The sequence below is a fragment of the Chanos chanos genome, chromosome 4 (assembly GCF_902362185.1).
Source record: "Chanos chanos chromosome 4, fChaCha1.1, whole genome shotgun sequence".
NCBI lineage: Eukaryota > Metazoa > Chordata > Actinopteri > Gonorynchiformes > Chanidae > Chanos > Chanos chanos.
The window spans coordinates 20,247,264-20,259,460 of record NC_044498.1 but is presented as its reverse complement, the minus strand read 5'-3'; the positions used below and the strand labels follow the sequence as shown (position 1 = coordinate 20,259,460).

At 38.8% G+C, this 12,197-nt stretch overlaps 1 protein-coding gene across 3 annotated transcripts in view; it reads right to left on the bottom strand.

Annotated features, from left to right (window-relative positions):
* Positions 1-12,197, bottom strand: part of si:dkey-71h2.2 (low density lipoprotein receptor adapter protein 1) — a 28,026-nt gene that overhangs the window by 3,467 nt on the left and 12,362 nt on the right. The window contains exons 2-9 of one of the 3 annotated variants that reach the window (XM_030771878.1): positions 10,426-10,568; positions 8,631-8,743; positions 3,804-3,918; positions 3,289-3,361; positions 2,946-3,020; positions 2,590-2,711; positions 1,202-1,236; positions 14-42 (exon numbers count right to left, since the gene is read on the bottom strand). In XM_030771878.1, the coding sequence (XP_030627738.1) occupies positions 14-42; positions 1,202-1,236; positions 2,590-2,711; positions 2,946-3,020; positions 3,289-3,361; positions 3,804-3,918; positions 8,631-8,743; positions 10,426-10,568 (705 nt within the window). Of the gene's footprint in view, positions 1-4; positions 43-1,201; positions 1,237-2,589; positions 2,712-2,945; positions 3,021-3,288; positions 3,362-3,803; positions 3,919-8,630; positions 8,744-10,425; positions 10,569-12,197 lie in introns of all 3 variants that reach the window. The other 2 variants (XM_030771879.1, XM_030771877.1) reach the window with 2 other exon arrangements.

The window sequence follows — 12,197 nt, the reverse complement described above, 5'->3', positions numbered from 1 at the left end:
TCACCTCACTTACCTGTGTCCATTTCTTCCATCTCCATATTGCTGCATGGCACATCAGAGAGAAACAGTGTAACTTATACTGACATGTCACCATTACAACTGAAGCTACATTACACACAATCTCTACCCAACCATTATTGTAGTAAGATGACCTAAGGTAAGTCTTGTGATTGTAATATTTTTATTACAGCTGATTTTGAGGACTTGGTAGGTACTCTCTGGACTTTGTTTTGAATGGGAGTGATGATTTATTTATCTAATGTGTGCTGACTTACTGAAGTTTCAAGTTCAAGTTTCAAGTTTAAGTTTATTTAAAGCCCAATATTGCTGTTTACAGTCTCAAAGGGCTTTACATGCCCACAGGATTACAATTCATTCTCCAAACTGAGCTGAAATGGTCACATTTGCTCAATTAACAAATTAAGTATTAAGATAGTAATTGAAAAGACAACTATTCTAACTAGAACCAGATGAACCATCAACCATTGTGAGAGGACAATAGTCCATCCTTTCCCTGAGTCTGCATGGAACTGCAGTTCATCTTAATCTAAACTACGTAAAAGACAAGGTAAAAGATACTGGAAGTTTTCAATGTCATTACTCTGCAGAAAAGACAGCAAAAGGCCTGTCAGGATGTGTCTCCATGGAAATACACTGAGAAGAGCAGCTACACTGAAAGAATTGTTAAACAGACATAGAACTAGTAGAACTCAGGAGGGGCATTTACAGTATTCTGAAGCCTGAAGCCTGTGATGTACTAATAATCAGCAAGTAGAATACTTCTAAAACAAATGGTTTACATTTTTTATCAGAACTTAGCAACAAACGACAATCATTGAGAACTTTTATGTTACAGTTTTTTTGCAAATGCAGACAAAAATACACAGGATTTCGACATTATACATAAAGAAACGTGACACTGACATTACATTCATTCAGCATACACTGGGTTGATAATATTGCTCAGAGCTTGGTCTATCCAGAGAACCCATAGATGACACTTTTTTTTTTTAATCTAGCCAAGCACATCTAGCCCACACATCTGAGTCAGCTAACTCTACTTTGGTTATTCAAAGACAAGCTGAATGAGGTGTCTTTGGTCTCAGTTAACAACAAGTCTAGTTGTATTTAGGGCCGGATTCTCAGAAATGTTTGAAGAATAGACTATAAATTTGACATATGTGCGAGAGGGAAGGCATACCTTGAAAATGCATCATCTAGGCCATCTTCAGTATCCTACAGATTGAAACAAAAACACTGAGGTAAAGAACATGAACAATTGTCACGTTAACATCTGTAATAAACGGATGAGTCCTGTAAATACCTTTTCATTTATGGTAGTTACTATGCATATAAGCTATTAAAAAAGCCTTCATTAGCGAGGATTGTGAGCTTGAGTTGAGTGATAGTTCTACTTCAACGCAACATCCATCCATTCCACTGAGTCATGCCTTTACATTTTGACATATGCAAATACTTATCTGCAGTTTCAACATTTCTAACTCTGTATCTTGAGTGAGAGTGTGATATATAAATTACCATTTATTAGTCTGTCCCTGCTATCAAGTGATAGCTATGCTAACAGGCCCTGAGTATAAAATTACATTAAGTCTGCCTATTCCTGAAGCAAAAGTGTTTGGTATCTGTGTACATAGTTAAATGAACCAGTCAGTGGATCAAACTCCTGCTTATTAAAATCGATCTTTCTTTTGGGCTTTTGTAAGTAGCTGCCTAACAGTGTTAAAATATAATGAATGAAAATGAATGAATGTATGTTTGTTTAAGCTGCCTCTCAGGGCTCTTGAGTGTAGTTGAAGTCAGCTGATAGCAGGCTAAGGTAGAGCAGAGGGGTTGACAGCATGATGGCCAATTTTGCTGCCGGTTTCTAACAGGCTTCAGCAACAAACACAGCATTTTCACAACACTCATGATGGCAATGAAGCTTATTCGTTTAAAAAAATGTGTAAATATATATATATATATATATATATATATATATATATATATATATAGAATTAGGTAAATATCAATATAAATATTTTCTCCTAACGCATCTCTCCTTTGCTGTGTGAAAGAGCTATTTACACTTGGGAGAGAGCAACTATGGAACTGTGCATCAAATTGCTCAACAGAAGCAAAAGAAAAAAAAATGAACCTGAATCACATGATTCTGGTACACATCATCACCTTAAACTGAAATTCTCATAGGTAATATAACGCTGATAAATCTCCTGTACAGAGTTCCCAGAGTCAGCCTTTTGGTGCACGTGAGACAACTTTTTAACTTGTCAAACATCATGCAAGTTGCTGGTCATTGCATTAAAGAAGTCATCAAGTCAAACATGCATTGTATTTCCATGAGCTTTAGGCTTGGTTCAAAGCTTAGGGGCATATAGACTTAACGCTCTGTTTTCTTGGTTTGGTGTAAGTGGCTTGGAACTTACACCAAGAACCTACCCAGACCCCGGGCATAACTGTCATTTTATTATTAGTTGAAACCAGATTGCTACATTTTACTGAATGAAAGAAATTAACAATTTAATGAGTGTATGTGAAGACAAATTAGAATTTGCCCAGGAAGGAGCTTACCCAGGAATTGTGTTTGACTGGCTTTCTCCTGACTGGATTGTTGCATGGTGATGGTGCATGGAAGGAGAAGAAAGGCTTCCTTAATTTGTGCCCCATGCTCTGAGTTCGGCTGTTCCCCGACTCTGTGATATATAAAGACAAATTAACTACCCATTCCACATATCCTACTGTATCCAGTCTGGCTTTGACTTTATCAGTCGTGTAAAATAACCCTAATGTGACTTGCAGATTGAAAATGCTAATTTGAAATGCAAATTTAAATGCAAAAATTAAACGTCATCTGCATATTTTGTACAATAGGTCAAGCCTGCAGTCATTAAGAGTCCATGCAGAATTGTGATGGGTAATTACTGTACCAGCCGCACAGTGGGGCTTCGTTTCCACTTGAGAGTCTGCGACCTCACAGGAACAGCAGGTGCGTGCCTTCTTATCTGAGAGAGTAAGCGAACAAAAAAATTGTAGGTTGGCAGCTTTATGTAAGCCCCAGTACAAATATAAGAGGCAGAGGTACTAGACAGCTTTCTGCACCAGACTGAGTTTTATCCCAGTTGCAAAACTTGGTTTCATTAAAGGGAAGGGTCATTTGTGTTTGTACTGCTGTGTTTGTACTTGTAGATTCTCTGGCTGTTGCATTTTGTAATGGATTATGTATGCTGCTGGTGCCAGCATGTCGTCATATCAAAAGTGTAAATGTCTCACCCTCCTGGGCGACCTCCCACAGATCCAGAGCCACTTTAAATGCTTGTGCCACAGTCAGTGTGACGGCTTGAGCCTGTACGCAAAACACGGAGCAAACCAATCAGTCACTCTCTGAACACGATTTTTGGTAAGACAGTTTGATTTGGGTTAAGCCGCAAGGCACAACGAAAACCAATACTGCACGAAATGTCTGTTGTGCACATTGGGCCACTAGATGGTGCTAAATACCTTGGGAGCTGAAATAAACAGGCTGTGGGAGAACTAAGGGCATTATCTGTTGGAGTTCTACTTGTGAGAAATTCTCACTTAAAAGACTCTGTGTATTGGGAGCAATAGTGTAAATATAGTGTACATATAGGGCAATATAGTGCAACATCGAGTTACAGGCTCACTAGACAGAGCAAACAACAGGTTCATAAAAAAAAAAAAAAAAAAAATAGAGAATACCTTTCTGATTGTAAAAGCAGACAACAAAACGTTAGTTATCAGGACACTGCTATTGGATGTACACTCACTATTTTCTTCTTTTGGCAGAGGAAAGCATGGAACTCAAGAGTCTCATTAAAGTGACTCTGGGAGACATAGGCAAACACTTTATCTTGAACTTTATCAGCTGTACAATAGGAGATTCTGTAAAATGAGAGAGAGAGAGAGAGAGAGAGAGAGAGAGAGAATGTTTCTCATCACTGTTACTACAATAACAGGGCTTTGAAAGATGAGCTAAATGTGGTATAATTTCAGTGATAGCCTTCGATTCATAAACAGACATGGAATCAGATTTGTATGTTAACATATGGAACACACAGCACTGGATGAAACATTTTAAAAGGTAACGTGAAACATTTCTTTGAACAGCTTTATAGAGCAGTATTTTTTTTTTAAGGCTGGACTGGTCTTGGCAGTCTAGTAAACTTCATTTTTAAATATAACTTTCCCTGGATTTAAATGGTTCAAAGCCATGGCAAGCTGACTTAAAGTACAAAGATAATTCTGAAATTCAATCCTAATACAGTCTATATAACTGCCTAGACACTGGGGACATTCAGGGCTTGCTCTAGTAGAGCAAAACCTAGAAGGTTACATGGATTTTTCTCTCAGTGTTTGTGAAATATTGTATTGATTCAGTTCATCCAGCCATATAATGGTTAAAGGTTACTCTATGGAACCAAACAGTCACTGAATTAAGGTTTACAATAGATCTTGTGTCTCAAGGAGAGAGAGAGTCTGTAAAACTATTCACTCGGCAGCAGACAGAGGAAATTGTAGTTTGGCTCAACATGCTGTTTCTTACACTCATTTGTGGTAGAGTCAATATTAAAACCAAAGGCTCAATGACACCAGTATTTCCTTTTCATCAGTTCACCTCTACTGCTTCAATGGTCACTGTAGTAGAGTATGGCCTTGTCCTTAACAGCTGCTTGAGTCAAGTTAGTTTGTTTTGTGAGTGTTGTCTGATACGCACACATTCACAGGCACGCACGCGTGCGCGCGCGCACACACACACACACACACACACGCTGCCTGTTTTGAGTACAACACAATTTTAAATTGAATCAGTGAAGTCATTCATGGTACACACAGTGCTTTATTTTATCACTTACATGCATAACCATGATTAAGGTCCAGAGAATCATACACAGCTAGAAAAATAACTGTGGAAAAACTAGCCTTATTTTTATAAACGATATGTCAAAAATGCAAAGAATTATATTGCACCTACGCCGTAACAGTAGGTTAGTTACATTACCCTTTACAACAAAAGCACGATACAGCAAACAAGAACTGAAGGTAAACCTGAGGCTTCAGGTTATTTTGTTTTGCTAAGTGTGCTTAGGGAAAAGGTTAACCCTTACAATACACAGTAGAGAGCATCCAAATTAGAAACATGGGAGAGAAAACTAAGGTTTTAGATTGCAAAGTTGGGAGAGAAACGGCATGGTTTTATGGAAAGTCATGAAAAATAAGAGAACCATTGGGACAATGGTAGATAATGAACTGAGGATGTCTGAATACCAATAACAAGGAGCAGGGGAAAAACCCAAAGATCATAAGCTCATCTTCAAAACTTCAAAAGGCAGTAATTAGCCCAGTCAGAGATGATACATAATGTAACTAAGATTTGGATCTCACTGTTAGATGCATAACTGTTACTGGTCTGCCTCTGACGCACGACCTAAATAGAAATACCCAAGACACTACTCTCACTCCATCTTCTTACAAGGTATCTGAAATTCCCTGTTTATTATTGCATGTGGTGCATCCCCGATCCTAATTATGCACATTGAACAGCTTGGAGAAAAAGGAATAGAGGCCAGACACTGGTGTAAGCTAAATTAAATGTTTAGGGAGATGGTTTGTGGAATAATGTTTATGTCTGTGAGTTTTGTAATAAAGCCATGGTCCTGACAGCATGAAAGTCTCTACAGCAATCTGTGATTGAACTGTCAAATTCACTAAACAAAGACACCTCAGACAACTCAACAGACTGTAAAAAATCAAGGATGTAGTATAAAAGAGAAGAGTACATTAGAAACCAGACACCCAATATCCTGTGGGATATGTAGTGATCTTGCTGTTTTAAACATTCATAGTTTTCATGTGCAGCCGTATTTTTTGCTGTCAGACGACAATAGAACTCCAGTGTTGGTAAAGTGTTTCCTTCTGTCTGACACACTGGATGAGTCTTCTGATCATATCAGTCTATTAATGATTCAGTCAGGCCAATAATTCTGACAAGCCATCTTCTCCATCTGTTTTTATGATTGTATCAATCCATCCTTTCTATCAGAAAATCCTACAGTGCCTGTGCTTTTGAGCATTTTCTCAAAGTATTTTGTGAATATAACATTTTTTTGTCCTACACATATTCATTCTTTTATGCAACACAAAGAGCATATTCTTTAACACTCAAACTACTGTGTATGTTGTTCCAAATTTGTTATTCTGTTGCCACTACAATCATAATCAACTGCAACTTTCTGTCTTGTCACCAATACAGTTAAGCTTGTCAGCACTTGAAAAGAGAGATATACTTTTGTGTAATCTGCTAAGGAAGCATATAAAACAGAGAGAATAGAATGCTGAGTATACACCATCCTTCATGCATAACTTGCTAACATAGTTTTAGCCTCAGGAAAATGGGACAAAATTTTGTTTCCTGGCATTTCACCCTCGGTTTTCCTCATACAATAGCAAATTACAAAACCGACAGCTGTTGGCTTGTCTAACCCAGTAAAGAATTTCCCTCCGATTTTGGACAGTTAGTTCGATGAATTTCACAGCCACAGTATCAAATCTGGAGCACGTAACAATATCTTTTAAGCAATATGGTTAGATACTTCCATCTGTCATCATTGTCGAGAAAATTTCATTTGTTTTTGTGCAAAATGACTGGATGTACACTGCTTTCCAGAACTGAACGCCAAGACCAAACTTAAGATTTGTGTACATTATGTTCCTGACGTGTGACATTTTGGCTTTCTCTGCCATGCCAGGCTTGCTTTTGCCGAGTGGCGAATATACTGCATTAGTCAGTGACACTTACAAAATTGAAACAAGGCCAGAAATGAGGTTTAACCTTTCACTGGAGCCAACAGAGCACCATATCAATACCATGACTATAGTTCACTGAAAATGCTATGCACCTAATGGCATTGTATCATAGTATGTTGCCAACTGGAAAATATAATTTTGTTTTTCCCAACACAGAGAAAAAGAAATAATAATAAAACATCACAACCTGTCATTCAACCCCCTTTGTTTAAACTTTGTAATGAGAATGGTATATGGACAAATGTAATCAAAACAAATGTAATGTGACCACAATGAATTCAGACATCTGGCAAGCTGATGACATAACCCTCACATTATGTCCAATAAAACAACACTATTACCCATCATTTTCTTTGTGTCTAATGTAAGCTGGGGCGGAGGGCGAGGACTTGAGTAGAAGTTCAGAAAATATCTCCTCTTTCTTTTAACAGCTTCAGATCTTCATGTACAGCATAGCATATAGTTTCTATCAACATATTCCAAATCATTTGTATGTGCAAAAAAAAAAAAAAAAAAGAAAAAGAAAAAAGAAAAAGACTCGATACACTCGATGACCTGTCTTACTTGAGATCAGATAACTCACATATGGAATCAAAATATAAGACCCAGATTGCATCAATTGCCTGTGTAAATGTAGGGAAACCAAAAAACACGTATTGTACCGGATTTCACCTCATTAAACGTGTTTCCTCTCTGCACTGGAGGGCTTAGTGCTATGCTGAAATAGATGACGCTCTGCTGTAGCTTAGAGCTGCTAACTTGAACTGAACACAAAAAGTCCATTCCCTGGTTTGCCGGTAATTTTCTAGCCATCTTTCAAGCCAAGACACTCCAGAAGATCAAAGTAAGAGCTGACCACATTCCTCAAAGAAACAAACCCTTCTGAGGGCGGTTTTATTCCCTCAGGATACACTCTACCCTGGAATAAGTTTATAAAATAACACAAAGGGATAATATGCAGAAGCTGTTGCAAAACAGAATTGCACTGAACTGCATTTAAAATGCATTTTTAATCTTGCATGCTCCAGAGAAGCCTTGCACAATGCATTATCATGCAGTGTTGGCTCATCCCCAAAACCAGGCCATGATCAGGCAGTTTGAGGCATGCCTGGCAAAGAGAAGAACCAGGTGAAGTGCTTTGTTCCAGCTTTGCTCATGGTGGAGAAGACTCCTAAGGGGGGGTGGGAGGATGAAAGCGATTCATGATTCCTGTGACTGTGTTTCTGCAGCAGCTGATAAGGGTGGATCAGCATGGGGGCGGGCAAAGCTCTTGCATACCCCACCCCTCTCTGTCTACCTCCCTGCACACCACTAATGACTACACACACACACACACACACACTTAAACACATTATAAATGTGTTAAGCTTTCATGGTCTGTGATTCTAGAGTGTTCTGTTACTGATGGGATGCTTCAAGAAAATATATATTGAAACCTCTTTTTTAGGGTTCACAGGGTCACTGGACACAGACTAATTTTCAATCCTCATCCCTTTACACATATTGCGTATAAAAAAATGGCAAATTAAAAAGTTCTTTATGGGACACTGTAGAGCTGGTATATGCTATTTCAAAATCTGCCAACAGAGAAAAAGTATCAAACTTTTCTACATCTATGGTCAAACATACATTCTATGCATAAACACACAACTTCTGACTAAAATATATTTTAATTTTAATGGGTCGAGTTTCATAACACAGTTAGGTGCATGTTTCACACACACCTTTTTCATATGTCATAATGTTTACAGAACTGGAGAAAACCTGATTGTTTTAATGTGCGTGAATACCTGTAAATGGAAACATTCTCGATAAGGTCATTAGTCTCCGTGTCTGTGATGACTATTCCCTTGGGTGTGACAGTTAGAGTCACCTTCCGGAACTTCTTTGCGCTGGCACGAGCCTAGAGGTGTAAAAACACAGAAGGACATTTATTCAGAAAATGAGTCATAAATTGTGAGAAGATGATGATTTTCATTTTGACCAATAAACACTGTCCCATCAAACAGAGCAGCTCTGCAGGAGTGAAGAGTTTGACATTGGTGCTCTGCATAATTCTGTATATGAGTAATTCTGAGCGCATTCTGCGTCATCTGTCTACCAGCCTCCTAAAAAGTCTTTCGTGACAAAGTGAAACAGTATCAAGGCCAAAGGCTTGCCAAAACAATGACCTTTCCTTTTACAACTACCCATGTCCTGTGACTTTTTCTTGGGTAGTGTATATTGCAGTAACCATGGTCAAGCATGAAAGAAAACAAGCATCAATTTTCATTACTGTGTCCTTAAAACAACTCTATCGTATTTTGGAGACTTGATGTACTGAACTGGTTGCAATAGTTGAGCTTCAAGTTTCTGACAATAAGCATCTGTAGTTCGAAAAAATGAATGACGAATGCATATAATGCCGACTTCAGGGGCATAAGTTACTGAACTCTCCCTTTAATAGTACAAAGTGCAAGCAGCAGACACCAGCTATGCAGAGGCTATAACGGTGTTTCCTTAAGGTGAAATGGCAAGCACATCATGTGGAGAATCTTATAACTATCTGAAACAGTATTCTTTTGAACAGGGGTGTGTGTGTGTGTGTGTGTGTGTGTGTGTGTGCACGCGCGTGCACGTGCACCGGCACACTTCTGCAGCACGTCTGACGTGAAGAAAGGAGGGCAATGTTAGTGCTGGAAAGGGGGAATGACGGTCGAAAGAGAGAGAGGCAGAGGACTTATCAAGGACAAAAGGAAAGCAGGCCTTGGTTTCAGGGGGGGATTTCTCTTTGCCCAGGAGATAACGGCAATCAAGCACCGCAGCCATATTTAAGGCTCCACTTCAATAAATCCACCATAAAATTGCTATAGAAATATTTGGCTTTGTGCTGTTGCATAAATTGTTTTTGTAGCATGTCTCTCCCATCACACAACAGCATCTTACAAAGAAGTAAATCAATATCAACTTTTTTTCATTTTAATCAGTATATTTCCGTATTCCTGAAATTTTTGACATGTCATATAGAAAAAAAACATCTGTTGTAGAAATATCTTTGTTCTGACACCCTCTTATGATCTTTCCAAATCTTTGTGTTCACCATGGCTAAATATGACAATATGACTTTGGAAGCTAACAAATCTCCTGCATAATCCAATTCATGTGGTTTGGTTTCCAAGGGAACAGGAAGATAATTGTGGACTTCTTGCTCTTTTTTTTTTTTAGAGTAAATCAATTGAATCCTAATCCTGGACAGGTTGTGTGTGTGTGTGTGTGTGTGTGTGTGAGTGTGTGCGTGTGCATAAAAGACACAGATAAAGAGAGAAAAACACAAAGAAAAAAAATATAGGCCCACTGAAGACGGACAGAGAAAGAATAAGGCAGGCTCCATCAGAGGTGTATAAACTGCCAAACCCGTTTTTAATGGAACCAGTCCTCCAGAGGTGGTTTCATTTAACCATGTTGACCTTCACTGAGAACAATGTTTTTTTGATTGAAATTTGTCAAATGGCCCCTGACTAGATGTGAATATTGCACATAGGACTGCGGTCCTATCAGACAGTCGCCCCCCCCAACAGGCTCTCTCATGTAACTATGGTGACTGACTGTGGTAATAATTCTCCTGATGGCTGCAGCGGCCATGTCCTCTCCTTTAGGCTGGTCCACCAGCGTCATGCCCAGATACTTCACATTGAACACCATACCCTCCAGAAGTGTCTCTTTGGTATCTGTCCAGTTCTCTGGGAGCTCTGAAAATACAAAAACAAAACAAGACAGAAATGTGGTTTTGGTCTTTTGGTCTCTTGCTTAAAACAGCAGATGTTTCAACTGCTCCACTTTTTTCTGAACATTGTACTTTGACAGTATATCTCTGCCATTTGGTTAAAATTATCTTCGTAGTATAACTGTTCAGAGTATTACATTACATTTACAATTTTAAAACATAGTTTTGGGATAAAAAGTACAATATTGCTCCTAAAGACTAGTATTGTGAATCAAACACTTCTCAAGCTTTATGTGTCAAAGCTACATCAAGTATGGTGGTGTCTCACTGTGAGCGGTGCAAATATTGCTCTCATCTACCGCCATGTGAAAATCACATATGGGAATAAAAAAGAAAATTTAGAGGACAAAATTAAGTAACAAGTTGTATTAAAACTGTTTGATACAGTGTGGACTATTGTTTTCCATGCCAGCACATTCATAGTACTATGATCAGATTTGACACTCCACTGATTTTGAGAGGATGTCTTGCTGCTCCATTACCCGAAATTATAAAAACTGTGCCACGCAGGAAGCTTTCAATAGCATACAGTCCCATTTGGAAACAGGTCAAAAACATGTTTGAAATCCAGAAACAGGGACAAAGACCAGATCACAGTCCACATAAAATGTTGAAACCGCATTCTGGTCGGTATTGACCCAGGTGGTCTTCTAGAGTGTCTTGTAATGCAAGAAAGTTATGGGCACATGTGGAAAATACCAATAAAAGCCAGCTATTCATGGCAAACTTCATAGCACAGTCTACAGATCAGAGTAGGCTGATGTTTTACAGCCTTCACTGGTACCTTCTGAAGACCAAAGCAACTAGTTTCAAAGTAAATGCAAGTCTGCTGGAGCCAGTGCACTACACTGTTAGATGCACATTATTCAGTGGGAAAATGGGAAGCTTCATATGATATTACAACTCATACATTTTAAAGTCAAAATTGGACTTGCATCCATCATTGTGTAAGAATGATTTTAAATCAAGAGTTTGATAGCACAGATGGTTCTGTGATTACCTAAAAAATAAATTAAGTTTGTAACAGGTTAAGGTTGAGTTGATCTTTTACAATACTGCAGGCTGGAGAATCACTGAAGTCCCCAGTTTTCACAAGAAACCCACACCTGTGCCAATGAGAAGGAGCAAAAAGGAGAAAGGGAGATAAAGGAGAAGATCATAGAACATTCTTCCGTCCTGAGTCCTGTTCTTACGCAGCAATGTGCAGGGCCATCTGGCCATCCTGGACAGCACCAGCTGTCTGGGCCAGAGCAGAGATGCTTCAACGACCCCCCCCCCTCCCCTTCCCACCCCCAGGCATGATCTGAAGGCTGTGAATTATTCATCCTTGCAAACAAATGTCCATTGGCTCTTCGCGAAGAGAAAGATTTCACATTGAAGATTCATACAGGCGTAATACTGATGTGGAAGAGATGAACGCTGAAATCAACAAAGGGAAAATGGGGCATGAGCTTATTTCAAGGTTCTGGGCAGTACATTTACAGCAAGTAATACAGCTTGAGAGAATGCTGACACAACATTCTGCCAGCATGCCACTTTGAAAGTGTTTCATAGTTTCTCACCTTCCTACTTTTTCATACTTTTTTTTTCATAA